The sequence below is a fragment of the Felis catus genome, chromosome X (assembly GCF_018350175.1).
Source record: "Felis catus isolate Fca126 chromosome X, F.catus_Fca126_mat1.0, whole genome shotgun sequence".
NCBI classification, from domain to species: domain Eukaryota; kingdom Metazoa; phylum Chordata; class Mammalia; order Carnivora; family Felidae; genus Felis; species Felis catus.
The window spans coordinates 41,368,567-41,387,863 of NC_058386.1; the positions used below are offsets into that span (position 1 = coordinate 41,368,567).

The following is a 19,297-nucleotide window of genomic DNA, read 5'->3' on the forward strand; positions in this document are numbered from 1 at the left end:
CACTCCACGCGTCCGAGCGCGGGGTCCCTTTCCAAGATGGCAGTAGACCCCCGGCTATTTGGGGGGCTCTGTTTCCGTTTCCGGGACCAGAATCCGGAAGTGGCAGTTGAGGGGCCTCTTCCTATCTCCAGCTGCGGTGGTTGGGAGAGGAGGGCGAACGGTGATGGCGGCGGTCGCAGCGAATGTAGCGGCTGCGGCCGAGGACCAAGAGCCACAACACGAAGCGGTGCCGGGCCTGGAGAGCCAGTGGCTCCAGATCGAGAATAAGGAGAGTGGGCGAGATCGTCCACTGCGGGCCGGGGAAAGCTGGTGAGGCAGGGCTGCAAGCGGAGCCTCCGCAGAAGGGACGGTGGGGGGCGTTGGCGGCGGTGGGGGACGTGGCGAATAATTGCCATGGGGGCGGGGAAGTGCCTGAGAGTGGATCGCCTTGTCTGGGAAAGAGGCGGGGCCTGCACGGTGGCGCCTGAGGCCTGAGAACAGGAGAGGGTTTGTTGTGGGGAGGCAGGGGAGGGGCCTGAGAGGAAACGGCCATGGGGGTGGAGCCGGGCCTGCGAGGTGGAACTCGGAACCTGGGAAGGGGGCGGTGTTGGCGGCGGGGGCTTGGGGGGTGTGGTCTCCGTGGCTTAAAGTAGCTTCTGGCGGCTGGGGCGGCGTGCGGTTTTTTGGCGGCGTCTGAGAGCTAGGCAGAGCGGGTGACGTCAGGCAGGAGAGCAGAATCCAAACCTTAGGGCTGTGGGCGGGGGGAAGAAAGTCGGAGCCTGCGCGGTGAGGGAGCTGGCGCCTGGGAACGAGGCTTGTGACGTGGGCCGAGGGGCGTGTCCTGAGGCCGAGGAAAGACTGCAGAGGGGAGGTGGTGCCTGTGAAGCAGAAAATGGCGCCTGCGAATGAGCAAAGTTTGTGACGCGGCGAGGTTTTTGCCTCTGGCCGAGGCCCTCTTCCCAGGACGGGAGAAAGTGCAGGTGATTGGCACGGGAGGGGCCTTCGATGTTACATTTGTTTTCTGTCTTAGTACTGTCTTGTTTTTGTAATCCGGAGAAATAGCTATTTAGAAAAATGTCTATGCGTATCTTGATAAATCGGTTTGTTTTACTGATTTCTTGGCTAACCAGTGCATGTAATGTACTGTTTCTGGGTTTAATTTCTTGCTCGCCGAGTTGCATCTCATTTGTTAAATTGTGAAATACGTAAGACCTAAAACGGTTGCAGAAAGCGTTTACGTAGCCCAGATTGATGGACATTCTGTAAAAGTAAACGGCCTGTGGTCCTAAAAAATTTCAAGGTCGTGAAAGACAAAGGATGAAGAACTGTTCCAGATTGAAGGAATTAATGGGATTTAAAGAGTCATGATAACTAAATGCAAAGTGTGATCCTGGATTGGATCCCGGAGCAGAAAAAATAAATTACTCAGAAATCAGGGGGTTTTTTCCCCATAAAATTAATTTTCTCTTTTTTACTGTAAAAGATGTTAATGGGAAAATTGGCGAAATTTGACTGAGGTTTGCAGATTAGCTATTAGTACTGATCATTTCTTGCTTTGGATGACTGTATTGTGGTTATGAAAGGGAGTATCTTTTTTTTTTTTTTAAGGGCATACGTATCGAAATATTTACGGATAAGGAACCATCGTGTAAGCCGTTTACTCGCAAAGGCTGGGAAAAAACTAGTGATGTAAAGATGTATTTAAAGAAACAATGATTGGGCAAATGGTGAAAATGTTACATTTGGGGGATCTGGATGAAGGGCATATGGGAATTCTCTATAAAAACTGTTTTTGCATTTTTTTTCCTCAAGTCTGTTTCAAAGTAAAAAAAAAATAGAGAATAATAAAACAAAAATTTGTGAATTCACTATTCAGATTAAGATTCAGACCGTTACCTTAAGAAATCCTGTGCCCTTCCCAGATGAAAATCCCCCTTCCTGTGTGCCACGGGAAACTATTACCGTGAATTTTTAAATTTGTCAACGTTTTCCACTTCTGTATGCACTCCTAAATCGTATTTGTGGTCTGAGCTTTTATTTTAGGAGGATATATATGAAATCGTACTGGATGCGTACCTTGTGCCCTTCGCATCATATCAGGTGGTATATGGTATCCACATGACGTCATTGGTGACGTTAGCCTTGATCATTCGGTGAAGGTGGTATCTGCCTTGTTTGTTCGCTGTGAAGGAACTATTTTTCTCTTTCCGTACACAGTAATTCTTTTAAAAACCTATTTATGCCCATCTATTCCTCAAAAACGTTTCAGTAGCTTCCCCTCTCCTGCAGTGTAAATGCAGAAATTCTTACAGTGACTTGCAGCGAGGCTGGTCCCCAGCTCTGATTGCTTTTCTGATTTCGCTTCTGATTCCTGCCCCCCACCCCCGCACTCTCTCCATCCGGCCATATTGGATATTCCTCAAACATCGCAAGCATGGTCACACCTGAGGGTTTTTCTAAGTGAGGTTTGCTCATTTTGCAGAGTTCTTTAATCACAGTGCTAGTGAATGTATATCCCTGTTGCTGGAGAGTACAGAGACAAGTTGAGATTCCCCAAATAGAGAATACGAAATCTTTTTTTTCTTAACCCTTACGCTATAGCTCTCCAGCAAGGAAAAGGCTCATTTCATCCTGAGAATAAACAATAACTGGAATGTTTTTTATAGTTCATTTGGATGTGTTCAGAAAGGCGTGGGGACTTTGGTTCCTGCTGCATCCTGCCTTTACAGCCTCCTTCTGACAGTACCCTTTAAATTCCACACCCCCCCCCATGTGTGGGTTTCCTTTTGGGGTGTTGAAAATGTTTTGGAACTAGGTAGAGGTGTGGCCAGACTAAATAGTGTGTGTGTACTAAATGCCACTAAACTGATCACTTGAAAATGGTTAATTTTATGTGGATTTTAAAAATTACATCCTGTCCATAAAAAAAAAAATTACCCCCCACCAAATGGTGGTTCAGTATTGAAGCCAGTTTATCTCTGCTATTGTGGCTGATATCATGAAGCATTTTTCCTTAACTCCATTTTTTAAATGTTTATCTACTTAGGTAAGAGCAAAGCATCTCAAAGTTCTTTAATGTGCCATTCATTTTACAGAGATTTGCTGTAGTGGTCAGGAAATTTGTGTGTAAAGCATTTCAGAGTCATGGAATAATCCCCAAATCATATATCTAATACCATTGTTAATATTTTGTGCCTTTTTGTCAGCTGGCAGATCTGGGCAAGGGCAATTAATTAATTTGGCTATCTGAACGGATTTGATTTCTCCATAGAAACTTATATTCAAAGAATAAATTCAAATTCATGATAGTATAGCTTCCTTGGCAAATTCCAACTTTTCTTTTTGAGGACAAACCATCTGCAAACATAATTAAATCAGGGAGAGCTGAGAGAGTCTCTGGAAGGTCTGTGCAGGGTGTGGGTAGTCTAACAGTTAAGCAGGCAAGGAATGGGCTCTTTGTTCAGGTAAAGGAAGGAGTGTGGCTGGGTTGAGTGTTGCGGAATGGATAGTGATGTGTGAAGGGCAAGTAATAGTGTTCTGTTAGAGGTTAAGGACTTAGCCTAGAAATGTTGAGGGTTTTCTGTCAATGGACAAGTCTGCATGGCCCAAGGGACCGTTAAGTTTAATGAAGACCCTCGAACTAGATCAGTGCTTCTTCACACGTTTGGTTGGTGATTGCTGCTGTAGCTCTTAAACAATGTGGCTGTGCCTTGACTTCTGGAGCTAATGAAAGACTGAAATAAACAATAGGCCTCTGGTAATTCCCTTTTCATTGAGTCCGTGCCTCTAGTACTTGTTCAGACTTTTCATGAACCAGGGGGAAAGGGTTTGTGCATTTACAATCCTGGAGTGGTGAATCTTTTGGTAGACACTTACTGTACCAGTCTTTGTTGCTTGAACAGGAGTATGCTTTTTAGCTTGAAAAGTATGCAGTTATCAAAAGATAGGTATATTAGCGTGCCTAACTATAATTAACATAATTATAAGCTAGGAAGATACATTTTTCGATTTGTCGTTTTTAAAAATACTCTTTGCTGAAGAGTACACTTATCATCATGAGCACTGAGTCGTATAGAATTGTTGAATCACCGTATTGTACACCTGAAACTTATATAATGCTGTATGTTAACTACACTAGAATTAAAATAACAAACGTAATAAAATTTTAAAAATACTAAGTTTGGAAAATGAAAGAACTTTTATAAAAATGTTAGGGTCATTGAAACTTGGAGAATTTTAATTAAACCTAATTATACCTGTTGTCATTCCTTTCATAGGGCAAAGGAGCAAATCTTTGTGTTATGTCCCAGAGACAGTTTAGCCATAAAAGAACATTGTAACAACATTATTATTCTGAATTTGGCAAAGACAAATCAAGAATAGTTGTTAGAAAAGAAAAGATATAAATTGAAGTAAGGACAAAAAAAAATACTTAGAGTCAACTTTGTAAAAACTGCAGTGATAAGTAACAAAGATTATTAGAAGCTTAACGTTTTTTTAAGTAAGGGATCTCTTCTAAAAATGAGCTAAAGTATTTTTTAAATGAGTTAAGAGAATGTCAGAATACACCAAGAGTTAATAATTTGGTGATACAAAAGGAACTTCTAATCTGGGCATAAAATAATGTCATTTTACAGGGTGCCTGGGTGGCTCAGTCAGTTAAGCACCTGACTCTTGGTTTCGGCTCAGGTCATGATCTCACGGTTCATAAGTTTGAGCCCCGCATCGGACTCTGCGTTGCCATTGCAGAGCCTGCATGGGAGTCTCTGCCCCTCCCCCCCCAGGATAGATAAAATAAAAGTTTTAATTTAAAAAAATGTCATTTTACAGAAAAGGCCCAAATTCTAATTTTTCTCCTTTGGTATGTCATTCATGTAACAGCGTGTGGTTAAAGGATTAATTTATATGCCTTTATGTACATCTATTTAGGCTTGCACAGACACATAAATAATAAACTTAGAACAACGTAGTATTACATTTCCCACCTGCATAAGAAAGCTTTTAATAAACAAGTAGGAAATCCTCTCTTAATTTATATCCATATTTTTTGAGAGAGAGCACAAGCAGGGGAGAGGGAGGGGGAGAGAGAGAATCTTAAGCAGGCTCCATGCTCAGGGCAAAGCCCGACTTTGGGTTCCATCTCACAACCCAGAGATTGCCACCTGAGCCGAAATCAAGAGTCTGACGCTTAACCGACGGAGCCACCCAGGCGTCCCTCTCTGTGTAATTATTGTATCTAGTGTAATTAACCTGGTAGGTAAATTGCTATCTTAACCAAAATGACTAATTTCCTTTGCTCCAGACACGAGAAAACCAGAGGACAGAAAATACTGTTTCGTAACTAAATTTTTTCCCATAAGCATCTATTTCATGATCACTTCAAAAAATTTGAGGAAACACAAATAAATGTGACTTTAGCAAGATGGGTTGTATTTCTAGATACTAGCAGCAAGAAATTAGAGAATTGAAATTTCCAACACGTATAGCATCCTCCTGAATCCACTACCTAGGGGGGAATATAACATTGTGGGTGCCTTCCCATCAGACAGTGGCAACTCTGTCATGACTGCCATCTGGGCTGACAGATTATGAGGCATCCCAGTTTCAGAGATGTTAAACATTTGTAAAGTGTCCTTGAATTGAAGAAGCGAGATAGTCTTATTTTGTTAAAATTGGCATAAAGCTTCGGTCTTCTGTGAAACCTTTAGAAATCCAGGATGTTGTCAGGTATGGGGGTTTTGCTTACCACTGCAGAGTGATTTTTTTTAATAGAAGTATAGTTGATACACAGTGTTATGTTAGTTTCAGGTGTATGCACAGAGCGATTTTAATATTAATTCTCCTTAAAGAGCTCTTAAAGAACAGTCAAGATCCCTTTGCATGGATCTTTTCCAAAGAAATTAACCTCATAGACCGTCTGTGGAGGCAGTGAAAGCCACGGGGGTTGGGGGGCGGCGGGTTTACAGGTGTGAGTGGTGGAGGGGTAGGGCCAGTGATGGGGTATTCCAGAATAGCAGTGGGAGGTTTGTGGCATGAGCCACTGGGGCCGGGGTGGGGGGTGCACGTTCCTGGCATGAGTGAGATGTGCAGGTCTGTGGGGGTCGGTATAGCAAAAACAATGAAATCGCACAGAAACGTGTGCCTATTCAGGTGACTTGTGACTATTGCAAGGTTTTGCTAGCCCTCCATTTTCCCACCTCCCTCATCCTTTCATAAGCGCAGGAAAGTTGCCATTTTAAAGAATCTCGTGTATAGGGTTAAACTGGTGGAAAACGAATCAATACAGTGTTAGATGTTTTTCATCAATTTTGTAATATTTTAAAAAGTGCCTATTTGAGACAGCCTTTTTATGTGTCAAAAATCCCATAGCAGCGTGGGTTTGTGGGTGAGCGTGGGACCAGGGTTGTGTGTCCGTGTATGTAAGCTTTGAGGTCCAGGCCCTGGGGTCGGAACAGTTAACTGCTAAACATTCAGTTAGCATTTACTCTAGGTTGTCTTTTCCAGACTTGAGAATCGCTCATGACATTTTACACAGGCAGGCTTCAGCAGTCCTAAATGTCTATCATAGGTGTAGTGATACAACAGTTTCTCTTTTAAAAAGAGAGCTGGCCCAGCTGTACACTTACCACAATTTTTAAAAAAGGACGAGCTAGTCACTATAAGCTTAGAAATCTATTACAGGGGTGCCTGGGTGGCTCGGTCAGTTAAGTACCTGACTTTGGCTCAGGTCATGATCTTGCAGTTTGTGAGTTCAAGCCCCACTTCGGACTCTACTGTCAGTGCTGCGCCCGCTTTGGATCCTCTGCTCCCCCCTCTCTCTGCCCCTCCCCTGCTTGTGCACTCGCTCTCGCTCTCTCTCTCAAAAATAAATAAACGTTAAAACAAAGAAATCTATTATAAAGCCAAAATAAATCCTAAACACAAAAATGGTGAAAAATGGTGATATGTAGTTTTTGAAGGAAAACCTGATTCTTTTAGCATTTTAGATTCTTCTTAATTTCTGAGCAGGTTTCCAGAATTTAGTGATTATTTCTTATCCTCTATTTATCTGTCCTTTACAAACACTCCACACTTAATGAATGGTTAAAGCCTTATAAAATTAGCTGTAAATAACATAATTTTCAGCCTAATTATTCTATAATAAAACCTCATATTTCCTGGCACTGAGTATGGATTTGTGGTTTGTTTTGGGTTTTGCCCTTTTCTGTTTTTTATTTATTTATTTATTTATTTATTTATTTATTTATTTATTTATTTATTTATTTTTGCCCTTTTCTGTTTTTAATGGAATCTTTTAGTATCCTAAGCAGGTAGGTAATCCATCCAAATCTGGGTTTCACTGAATAAATTTTGCTTCTAATTATTTTTATATGATGGTGAAACTTTTATCTTTCATGTTAAATTCTGGGAGGAATTTCCTTTTTCTATTGAGATAGAATCAACACACGACGTATCAGTCGTAGGTGTACGTGAAACTTGGCATCTTGACTTCCGATGTGTTGATCTTTCTGGTCTAATATCCATGGGACCTGGTACCGCTAAGCCCGGGTAAACGTGCATCACTCGTGTTCCGTGTCTTGTGCAGGTTCCTCGTGGAGCAGCACTGGTACAAGCAGTGGGAAGTGTATGTGCAGGGAGGAGACAAGGACTCCACCGCCTTCCCTGGCTGCATCAATAATGCTGACCTCTTTGAAGGTACCAGGCCCCTCCCTCCTCCCTCCCCCCTGCAGCCCAGCCCTGGGCTGGGAAACAAGAGTTTCTTGTCCCCTCTGTCCCTGCCAATAATCAGAAAACTCTCCGTCCGAGGGACGTCATTGGTGAGATGGCCAGAGTGACTTACCACTTTCCTTCCCTGATTCTTCCTTTGCCGCCTCCCCCTGACACCCCGCCCCCTGCAGACCAGGTAAACTGGCGCCTCAAGCGGGGACTAGTGGAAAGTGAGGACTATGTGCTGCTCCCAGCGGCTGCTTGGCATTGCCTGGTCGACTGGTATGGTCTAGAGCATGGCCAGCCCCCCATTGAACGCAAGGTACGGTGGATGGGGAGGTGCTCAGGGAAGATTCTTGGGGGTCAGGGTAGGAGAAAGTCCTTGTAGACCCAAGAGGGGTCTAGACCCGTGTGTGTGTGCGCGCGCGCGCACGCGCTGTGTGGATACACCTTGTCTGCACTCCTCTGCCCTCAGGTATCTCGGTGTGTCCCGAGTGTGCACTCGTCTGTTGGGCGCGCTCCTCCCATCTCCGAGGTCACCGTGCCTGTGTCTGTGTGTGTGTGCTGTGTGGGGACACCTGTGTCTGCACCTTTCCACCTTCCAGGTCGTGGAGCTGCTCGGCATCCAGAAGGTCGAGGTGTATCCAGTAGAACTGCTGCTTGTCCGGCACAGTGATATGGACACACCTTACACGGCTCAATTCAGCCATACAGATTCCGTTGGTGAGTCTGAGGGCTGCGGCGTGAGTGGGCGTGCCCACAGGTCAGGGATCTAAGAATGCGTGGGGTTTGGCTGTGACAGACTGAGAAGGCATTGGTCAGACTTCGGAGGACCAAGAAGGTATCCGTCAAGTTGGGCAGAGGCCCTGAGCGAGTGCCCTGGAGTCCTCAGGGTATGCGAGCCGCGTCTCAGTGACTTAGATGGTACGCCAGACGATACTGGCTGGGGGTCTCAAGTCCTGAGTGTGGATCAGTCATTTGGAGACCCCTCGAGGACACAAGGTATTGACCGAGTGTGCAGGGTCTGTGAGGAGGAGTCAGGGTGTGATGCTGAGATGGGTCATTCGGGGTTCCAGGAAGACCTCGAACGTGCTCCATTACCCTCCACAGACCTAGTTTTGCGCACCGCCCGAGAGCAATTTCTGGTGAATCCCCAGGAAGAGACAAGGCTGTGGATCAAGAACGCGGAGGGCTCTTTTGAGAGGTTGTGCAACACCCGCGTCACACTCCTCGAGGCTGCCCTCCAGACTGGGCAGGTAAGGGTGGGGAGGGCCTTTCTGCTCACCGGCAGTGCTCGGGTTGGGGCAAGTGAGGGCTCGGTGCCCGCAGACCCTCCGTGAAGGCCTGTCCTGCTTTTCTTTCTCTTTCTCAACCCAGTTGATCATCATGGAGACCCGAAACAAGGACGGCACTTGGCCCAGTGCCCAGCAACAGGCCGTGTAAGCCCAGCGGGGGGTCTGGCCCGGGGTGGGGTCCCACAGCAGGTAGAATGGCTGAGCTCATGAGCCCATGTCACCTGCATGTCATTGGCCCTTGGTTGATAAGAGATTCTCACCCACCCCAGGAGCACTGCATCGGAGGAGGATGAAGAATTCCAGGGCCAGCCAGGCATCTGTGGTCTCACCAACCTGGGCAACACGTGCTTCATGAACTCGGCCCTGCAGGTTGGGCGATTAGGCCTGTGTCTGGCAGAGCCACAGGGGTGGGCTGCAAGTGACCAGGATTTGGCGGGGGCGGGGGGGGCAGGCTGCAGGGCAACGGGTCAGGTTGCAAGCTGGGGCCCCACAAGTCTGACTTGACGTGCCCACAGTCCTCCCCCAAGCATTAGTACCCTCTCCCTCCGCTGGCCCCTACTTTGCTGGATCTTCCCTCCTTTGTCGCCATATTCTTCCCTCTCTTGAAATGCCGCTACCTTCTCTTCCCCACCTCCCTGGCCCTTCTCTCTCCTTCCTCCTCTCTTCCTTCTCTCTGTCTCCACCGTGGTCACTCCTCCCTCCTTTCCTCTGCCTCCTTCTCCCGGGCCCTGTGTCCTACAGTGCCTCAGCAACGTGCCGCAGCTCACCGACTACTTCCTCAAAAACCGCTACCTGGAGGAACTCAACTTCTGCAACCCACTGGGCATGAAGGGGGAGATCGCAGAGGCCTACGCAGACCTGGTGAAGCAGGCCTGGTCCGGCCACCACCGGTCCATCGTGCCCCATGTGTTCAAGGTGTGACTCGGCCCCAGGCTGCCCCTGCCCGCCCCCCCAACCCCCGCTCCTGACTCCCTCTCCCTCTGACGGCCCTGCCCCATCTTCTCAGACCAAGGTCGGCCACTTCGCGTCCCAGTTTCTGGGCTACCAGCAGCATGACTCACAGGAGCTGCTGTCATTCCTCCTGGATGGGCTGCATGAGGACCTCAATCGTGTCAAGAAGAAGGAATATGTGGAGCTGTGCGACGCGGCCGGCCGGCCAGATCAGGTAGGCAGTCGTCAGAGACCCCCATCCTGAGAGCCCCATTAAAACCTCCAGGGCCTCTGCTTCAGGGATTCTCTGGCCTCCCTGGGGTATCCCACCCCCCGCCTGACCACCTCTCCAAGCCCAGTCCCAGCCTTGGCTCCAGCCCAGAGTTAAATAAGCCTATATAAGCCGCAGCCTGACTGGGCACAGCCTCCAGATAGCTCTAGCTGTAACTCTGTCTCTGGACTTCGCCATGGCGCTAACCTTGACCTCACCCGCATGCACATCCACCCCAAACTATGGTTTCCCCTGCCCCGGGCAAGCCTTGCCACCCTCCATGACACTGTCAACAGGAGGTGGCTCAGGAGGCCTGGCAGAACCACAAACGGCGGAACGATTCTGTGATTGTGGACACCTTCCACGGTCTCTTCAAGTCCACGCTGGTGTGCCCCGATTGTGGCAATGTGTCTGTGACCTTCGACCCCTTCTGCTACCTCAGTGTCCCTCTGCCTGTCAGCCACAAGAGGGTCATGGAGGTCTTCTTTGTCTCCATGGACCCTCGCCGCAAGCCAGAGCAGGTACGGGGTAATGGTGACGCGGGGACATAACGGGCCGAGTAGCCAGTTTGTTTGATGACCCTGCCACACCTTGACGCTGCCCTCACTAACTCCCCACACGCCCTTCTGCTCTTTCGTGGATACCGTTTCTCCCTCAGCACCGGCTCGTGGTCCCCAAGAAAGGCAAGATCTCGGATCTGTGTGTGGCTCTGGCCAAACACACCGGCGTGTCGCCAGAAAGGGTGAGGCTCTGCAGGCGCAGGGAGGGTGGGATTTAGGGGCAGGGAGGTGAGGGCCTGGGATGACCTTGTCGGCTGCCCGGCCTCCTGTCTGCATTTCCATTCCCAGATGATGGTGGCCGATGTCTTCAGTCACCGTTTCTATAAGATCTACCAGCTGGAGGAGTCTCTGAGCAGCATCTTGGACCGAGATGATATCTTCATGTGAGTGAGGGCACCAGGGGAGCTAGGGGTTCCCCAGGAATCTCCTCTTTAACCAACTTCCCTGTCCCCCATTGGCCTGACTTGCAGGGCACCTGCCTTGTGCAGGGCTTTGGCCACGTGCCTTAGCAGGCCGGGAGGCTTGGGCCGTCAGCAGGGTGAACGACAGGTCCTTATCCGGGTTGTTCTTGGCTATTTTCTTCCTTGTGATGTGATGGAGGTTCCTGTTTTCTTCTTTATTCTGTGTTCTGTTCAGCAGTCACTGAGTAGTACCTCACGCTTGATCTGCGTTTGTTACACTGCAGTCACATTGCGGTCCTCGGAAGCCACAAGCGATGCTTGAAACAGGGAGCACCTAAGACACTTTCTGAGCATAAGAGCACTCAGAACAAATCTGAAATCTCTGGGTCACTGAAATAGAAAGGGGGTCATGAGTAGAAAAGGTCTTTTTTAACCAAGGAGTGTTTGCCAACAAAAGAAAACGGTTTTAGATCCCTTCGTTACTAAAATTTTGTTAGCCTCCTCAGCACTTTCATAACGCCAGAGTGCTTTATAAACCGTCTCACCAACAAAGTGCTGTGTCATCTAACAGTTTGTAAAGCACAAAACACTGGGTGGCTCTTTAAAAAATATTTTCAGGCTATTAGGGGTGAGTGGTGGGAGCACCTGGGGCAGAGTCCCCAGGCCCCTCTTTTTTTTTTTTTAATGTTTATTTTTGAGAGAGAGCGAGCACACACGAATGCAGGGGAGGGGCAGAGAGAGAGGGAGACACAGAAGCTGAAACAGGCTCCAGGCTCCAAGCTGTCAGCCCAGAGCCTGCCGCAGGGCTCGAACCCACGAACTGTGAGGTCATGACCTGGGCTGAAGTCAGACGCTCAACCACCTGAGCCACCCAGGCACCCCCACGGGCCCCTCTTGAGTGTCCTGATCAGGTGTGGCCTCATGTTCACCCCCCGACAGATACGAGGTGTCGGGCAGGTCTGCTATTGGTGACAACTCGAGAGAGGACGTGGTGCTCCCCATCTACCTGCGGGAGCGCACGCCAGCCCGGGATTACAACAACTCCTACTACGGCCTGATGCTCTTCGGGCACCCGCTCCTGGTGTCGGTGCCCCGTGACCGGCTCTCCTGGGATGCCCTGTATCACATCCTGCTGTACCGCCTCTCGTGAGTCTGCCTTTTGGGGGGCAGGGGGAAGGTGGGGTCTGAACTCAGAACCGGGTGTCGAGCTGTTCAGAGTTGCCAGCCCCTTGCCACTTGCAGGAGACAGCTAAGTTTAACATGGCCAGAGAGCAACTCTTAGGTTTTTTTCTTTTCCTCTTCGTCTAAACCTCTGGCTCTGCCACAGTCTCTCCTGGGTGTTTGAGATAACTGGGGTCAACAAAATGGACAAAATACACACAATTTTGGTACTTCATTACTCTCTCCTTGGAGAGGCGTGGTGATTTGTGTCCTCACTGGTAGATTCCCATTGTGCCTAAAATCTAGAGTCCTTAGGCAGGCAACCACCTTGTCGAGCCGCCTCTTCGGGCGTTTCTGTATCCTCTCCTGAGCCCATCTGGGCTCGCCACGAACAACTGCTTGTGTGTGGGCCTGCCGGTGGTTTCCCATCATAAGCGAAGTGGAATCCTGGGCCCTGGCCGGCCTGCCTTCGTGCCCTTCCTCCAGAGTCTCCTCTGCTCTCTTGGCAGGCGCTACGTGACCAGACCCAGCTCGGATGACGAAGACGACGGGGACGAGAAAGGTGAGGAAGAGGCAGGAGAGAGGATCGACAAGGGTGAGGGTCTGTACAAGCCGGGCACGAGGGAGGGTCAGCGGCTGGGGGGTCTGGGGTATTTCCGTCTGGATGCGCCTTACCGCTCCGGCACCCGGGCTCACACGGACCCGTCTGCTGCCCTACCCCGTCCTGGCAGATATGGAGGACAAGGACAGCATCCCCAAGCCCGGACGCGTGGCTGGGGGCAGCTCCCAGGATTCCGGGCCGGAGCAGGCAGGGCCTAGCTCTGGAGTGGCAGGCGGGAGCCGCGCCCCTGTGGACAACTCCCCTGGACCATCTCACTGGCCCCAGAGGGCACGGCGCAAGCACCTGTTCACCCTGCAGACGGTGAACTCCAACGGGACCAGCGACCGCTCAACCTTCAACGAGGATACCCATGGTGTCTCCTTCAGCTGTGAGCCAGGGTGGGGGATGCGGGAGGGGGTTTCCTTGGCAGCAGGGCCCATGACCACCTCCCCTCGCCCCCAGCCCAGCCGTACATCGCCATCGACTGGGAGCCAGAGATGAAGAAGCGTTACTATGACGAGGTGGAGGCCGAGGTAAACGAGATCCCGGGGGTGGGAGGGGCCGCTTTGCGCTTGCGCCCCTGCAACCCTTCACACCCACGCCTCCCCTCCCCCCAAATTCCTCCAAGTCGTGACCACAGAGCTCCCAGGGCCTCAGAGTCCATGCCCTTAGCCACGGGCACGTGTCTTCCACCTCCCGTCCCCTTCACCCATCGCCCGCTCCCCTGGCCCAGGGCTACGTGAAGCACGACTGTGTGGGGTACGTGCTGAAGAAGGCGCCGGTGCGGCTGCAGGAGTGCATTGAGCTGTTCACCACCGTGGAGACTTTGGAGAAGGAAAACCCCTGGTGAGCGGCCAGAACGGGGCCTCTGGGGACGTAGTGGGGGGGGGTGTGACCTGCCCAGATGCCTCCTGCCTGTAAATGTTCATCCTTCGCCCCTCACTCCGGCCCTCCTGCCACTCTGACCCCCAATACCCAGGCTTAGTCGCACGTCGGAGCCTTTGCCTGGCTGTTCCTTCTCCCGGGAGGGAGTGCTCTCCCCCCAGTTATAGCTGCGGGACCTGACCCCTTCACTTTGCTCAGGTCTCTGACCGAATGTCAGTTCATCAGAGATCTCTTACTACCCTGTTAGGAACCAGGCCCCCCAGCCCGTGCCTCTGCCCCCCACCCCGCTCCCTCCCCACTCTGTTTCTGCCTAGGCCAGCATCACTCTCTTCGCGGTTCCATAACACCACCTGACGTCATATCCTAGATCCCCTTTTGTGTCATGATTTGTCTTCTCCATTGGAGTAGACCCTCGAGAATGAAGACTTCTGATCTTAAGTTTGTGCTGTGTGTCTGTTCTCACGATCATAATGGTGTGGGGGGTGCAGGAGGCACTCAGTAGATCCTTGGAGAATAAGCAAACAAAACATAAAGGGACAACCAAAAAGATGAAGCCAGTCTCAAACATTAGAGCGGCATCTCCGTGGAGCAGGAAGGGAACAGAAATACAAAGTAGCGGCCAAAGGACTCAGCAGCAGGCTGTCAGCAGACACCTGGCGAGTGAGCGGATGGGTGACTCGGAGAAGTTAGAGGGACACAGGCTCTAGAATGAGACGAACGTCCCACAGACCAGAAACCAAATAAAAGCGCACACTAGCGTAAGAGCCCGACGAATGACAGGATTGTAAGATGTGAAGAGGGCAGGCTAGAGTGACGGGTGGGCCGGAAGGAAGGGCCAGGCAGCATCTCTGTGGACCAGACGTGGCCTGTGGGGGCCACGCGGTACAAAAAGTATGCAGTAGGTGCTCATTTAGCGTGTGTGTGCACGCGCGTGCGCACATGTGCCTACTCGTGCTCTTGTGTTTGCAGGTACTGTCCCACCTGCAAGCAGCACCAGCTGGCCACCAAGAAGCTGGACCTGTGGATGCTGCCTGAGACACTCATTATCCACCTGAAGCGCTTCTCTTACACCAAGTTCTCCCGCGAGAAGCTGGATACCCTTGTGGAGTTTCCCATCCGGTCTGGGCTGGGGCCTTGGCCTGGGCAGGAAGGCTTAGGGGGGAGGCCCAGGGAGAGGGGAAGAGGCGTTCTGGGAGTGACCCTGTCCTCCCCCACAGGGACCTGGACTTCTCCGAGTTTGTCATCAAGCCGCAGAACGAGTCGGCTCCGGAGCTGTACAAATACGATCTCATCGCGGTTTCCAACCATTACGGGGGCCTGCGTGACGGACACTGTATGTGCGGGGCTGTGGCAGGGCTTGCCCGGGGTCGGGGGGCAGGATGTCCTCAGCGTGCGACTAAGATAAGTGAGCAGGGGTGGGCGGTGGACCCGGGAAGCTCTTCGGGGAGGCAGGGCAGGTGCGGACGGCGCCCCTCTCTTACAGACACGACGTTTGCCTGCAACAAGGACAGCGGCCAGTGGCACTACTTTGACGACAACAGCGTGTCGCCCGTAACCGAGAATCAGATCGAGGTGTGCCCTCCCTCCTCCCTCCCTCCTCGCTCCTCCCCCGCCCCCCCACCGCGCCCCGGGTCCGTGCCGATGCCTGTCCTCTCCCCGCAGTCCAAGGCAGCCTATGTCCTCTTCTACCAACGCCAGGATGTGGCACGTCGCCAGCAGCCCCAGCCCGGCTTACGTGACCCCCCAGCGTCCCCTGCCTGCGGTTCCCCACCCAACTCTGAGTTCATGGATGTAAACTGAGGGGCCCCCAGCCCCGCCACAGGGAAGGAAGCCATCTCTGCTCTTTTCCTTCCCGCCCCCGCCCCCCAGCCCCGTGTTAGGTGCCCCGTGCCAGGTGTCGCAGGCTTTAGTCGTGGCTGCTGTTCTCCTGTGCCGCTATATTGCTCTCTCCCGGGGAAGAAGAGGTGGTGTCTCGCCCCGGCCGTGTGTCCCCCGCCTGTGTTTGCCCCTTAGAGCAGTAACCTTCCCTTCTATTCTCTATTTATGGTTGTCCCCTTCCCTCCGTCCTCCACCTGGGGTGTTTCGAGGGGGTGGTGGTGGGGTGCACCTGAACACAGAGTGTATTTTCTTATCGAGACCCTGTACCTTCCGCCGTGTATATATAAAGTGCCAGTGTGTTCCGTGGCAGTGTGCTTTTCTTGCTGCGTACCAAGTGCCAGCCGGGTGTCTGTGTGCTGACGCGTGCTTGCTGGGTGTGGAGGGTGTGACGAGTGATGCTCTGACTGCGTGTCGCGCACGACTTCGGGGGAGTTTTCGGCACCATCTGGACGCCACGCACGATTCCCAGCACCAGCCGCACGCCCAGTGTTTCCCAGGGCGTTTCACACACTGACTCACAGTCCTCACACCGGTCTCGGGGCGGGCGGGGCTTGTCGTCTCCGGTTTCAGATGGGGAAACTGAGGCACAGCTCGAGTCATCGTTCAGGCTGTCAGGAATTGGCACGAGTGGTTAGTCACGCTGGTGTTGGTCCCTGGAGGGGGGCGTTTGACCTCTCTGGATGCGAGACCGAAATCTCTGGACGCGGCCTGTGGGAAAGGCGCGCCTAGAACACATGGACATCCGTTTGGGCCAGTGTGTGCTTTTGGACACAAAGATACTGACCAGACCACAGACTCCCCCAGCGGTGTCTTCCGAGAACCACAGAGGTGGCACACCTGACCCAGATCAGCTAACCCAGCAGGACAAACGTGCCTTGTCTCTGTTGTCCCTCCACTCAGCCTCCCCGCTCCCCGCGCCCCACCATGACCGCAGCTCCCCCACCAGGCAGGGGCCCTCCGGCCGCACCCAAAGAGGGACGTGGAACACCGTGCCCCAGAATGGGAGCAGCATGGCGTGTCTGGGGGACAGATACCACTTAAACACGGGACGCCCCCCCACCTGACCCCTCCCCCCCTCAGGCGCCCGCCATCTCCTCTAAGAACCGGCTCCTCTAAGGAGCCTGTGGACTGGGCTGTGGGGTGGGGCGGTGCGGACGGATGTGTGGTATGTGGACTTAAACAAAAGCCCCAAGCCCTTCACACCAAGGGAGGGACCTGCACGGTGCCGCCCAATGGACCATTCCCACAGTAACCGCCTCAACACCCGCCCTGGCAAGGGTCGCTTGGCATTACCATCCGCAGACCTCCCAGTTGCTCTGTCGACACCGGCGAGGATCAAGGTAGTCGCTGTGAGAAACCTGACTCGACCTGACTTAGGCAAAAACAAATGACTAGTTCTGGGTATGACCGGATCCGGGAACTCAAAAATGTTGTCATTTAATCGTCACGGACACCATGTGATTTGAACACGATGACCCCGTTTTGCAGATGAGGAAGCAGGCATAAAGACCTGGCTCAGAATGGGCTTTCTGTACTGGAAGACGACGTCCTTACCTATGCATAATCAGTCCTGGACAAAGCCCTCCTAAAGTGAATCCGTTTCAAATAATTTCCCAGATTTAACCAAAAATGTCTTGAAATGACACCATGCATAAGAATCAGGAAGAAGTGAGGGGCGCCTGGGTGGCTCAGGTGGTTGGGCATCCAACAGTCGATTCTGGCTCCGGTTCTTATCTCATGGTTTTGTGGGTTCGAGCCCCATGTTGGGCTCTGCGCTGACCCTGCAGAGTCTGCTTGGGATTCTCTGTCTCTCTCTGTCTGCCCCACCCCTGCTCATGCTCTCTCTCTCTCTCAAAATAAAATTTAAAAAATTATTTTAAAGAAAAGGAATCAGAAGTGAGAGACAACAGACAGTTCCACAGAGATGCCTCGCATCAAGAATTCTCAGGGGTCAGGGGTGCCTGGGTGGCTCGGTCGGTTGAGCGTCCGACTTCGTCTCAGGTCATGATCTCACGGTCCATGAGTTCGAGCCCCGCGTCGGGCTCTGTGCTGACAGCTCGGAGTCTGGAGCCTGTTTTGGATTCTGTGTCTCCCTCTCTCTCTGCCCCTCCCCTGTTCATGCTCTGTCTCTCTCTGTCTCAAAAATAAATAAACGTTAAAAAAATTAAAAAAAAGAATTCTCAGGGGTCAGGGGCGCCTGGGTGGCTCAGTCGGTTGAGCGTCCGACTTCAGCTCAGGTCATGATCTCATGGTCTGTGAGTTCGAGCCCCGAGTCGGGCTCTGTGCTGACAGCTCGGAGCCTGGAGCCTGCTTCCGATTCTGTGTCTCCCTCTTTCTCTGCCCCTCCCCTGATCATGCTCTGTCTCTCTCTGTCTCAAAAATAAACATTAAAAAAAATTTTTTTTAATAAAAAAAAATTCTTAGGGGTCAATGTAAAACTGTTGTGCTTACTCTGGTCATGGAAATAAAGATGATTACAAGTGAACAAGAAATGTGAACATTTAAAAAATGAAAACGAGTTGAAAAAGAACCAGGTAGAAGTGATAGGCCTGAAATAGATAATAACTAAATTTAAGAAACGAGTGGATGAGTTGAACAACACATTACATGTAGCCGAGGAGGGAATTGGTGAATTGGATAGAGTTTAAAACAGGGGCTCCTGGCTGGCTCAGTTGGTAGAGCATGTGACTCTTGATGCTGGGGTTGTGAGTTCAAGCCCCACGATGGGCATAGAGGTTAAATAAATAGAACATATAACGGATAGAAGTTAAAGTGTCCCTGGAATCCTCTGTTTCCCAGAGCTCTGACATGGTTTGTTCTGTCAATTCTGCTTGGGGTATGTGTGTGTGTGTGTGTGTGTGTGTGTGTGTGTGTGTGTGTGTTGATGTATATGGTTTATAGTATACATGTTTAACATAGCAAAGTCTACCCTCAAGTGATGGATCCCACTTTGCATTTAATATAAGAACTTTTCCATAGTGTGTCCGTTTCTCCCTGCTCAGCCTTTATGTTGTTACCGTGCATTTTACTTTTGCATGTTATACACCCCAAGATGCGTTGTGTTTTTTTTTTCTTTAAGCAGTCAGTTGCCTTCAAGAGATTTAAATAGGGGTGCCTGGCTGGCTCAGCCGGTAGAGCATGCGACTCTTAATCTCAGGGTTGTGAGTTCAAGTCCCACGTTGGGCATGGAGCCTACTTAAAATTGAAAACAAAAAAGAGATTTAAATAATAAGAAAAGGAGTTGAATATATTTACCATGCCACACTTACCGTAGTTCATTTAAAGAGAGAGAGAGAGAGAGAGAGCAGGGGAGGGGCAGAAAGAGACAGGGAGAGAGAGAGAATCCCAAGCAGGTTCCACACTGTCAGCACAGAGCCTGATGCAGGGCTTGATGTCACAAACCGTGACATCATGACCTGAGCCGAAATCAAGAGTGGGACGCTCACTTAACTGACTGAGCCACCCAGGCGCCCCTCACCTTATTTTTTGAAACAGGTTTTCGTGGGTATAGAATTCTAGGTACAGTTTCTAGTTCTTTCAGTACTTTAAAGACCTTACTCCGCTGTCTGCCGTTACTCGGCTGCTGCGTCCTTTGCCTTGTGCCTGTGTACCTAGCGTGTCCTTTTTGC

At 50.8% G+C, this 19,297-nt stretch overlaps 1 protein-coding gene, 1 long non-coding RNA gene and 1 other non-coding gene across 5 annotated transcripts in view; 2 read left to right on the forward strand and 1 right to left on the reverse strand.

Annotated features, from left to right (window-relative positions):
- On the forward strand, nt 1–15,974 carry USP11 (ubiquitin specific peptidase 11). 3 transcript variants are annotated; one of them, XM_045051141.1, is made up of 21 exons: nt 1–309; nt 7,565–7,674; nt 7,878–8,008; nt 8,292–8,409; nt 8,797–8,942; nt 9,064–9,125; nt 9,251–9,350; nt 9,723–9,896; nt 9,988–10,146; nt 10,479–10,703; nt 10,841–10,924; nt 11,031–11,125; nt 12,083–12,289; nt 12,814–12,866; nt 13,036–13,293; nt 13,368–13,438; nt 13,639–13,751; nt 14,760–14,909; nt 15,008–15,123; nt 15,274–15,362; nt 15,453–15,974. In XM_045051141.1, exons 1-21 carry the CDS (start codon nt 164–166, stop codon nt 15,588–15,590), a joined length of 2,745 nt encoding a protein of 914 aa, XP_044907076.1. In that variant the 5' UTR covers nt 1–163; the 3' UTR covers nt 15,591–15,974. The 3 variants fall into 3 exon arrangements, with proteins under 3 accessions (XP_044907076.1, XP_004000487.4, XP_044907077.1); XM_004000438.6 differs by having other exon boundaries at nt 2–309; nt 13,036–13,278; XM_045051142.1 differs by lacking the exon at nt 1–309 and adding an exon at nt 936–959.
- The window catches only part of LOC123383498, a 13,199-nt gene continuing 9,609 nt past the window's right edge, over nt 15,708–19,297 (reverse strand). The window contains exon 2 of the long non-coding RNA XR_006593251.1: nt 15,708–16,276. This is a non-coding gene — a long non-coding RNA (uncharacterized LOC123383498). The remainder of the gene's footprint in view (nt 16,277–19,297) is intronic.
- Nucleotides 18,782–18,854, forward strand: TRNAK-CUU. Its single transcript has one exon. It is a non-coding gene; the product is annotated as a tRNA-Lys (tRNA).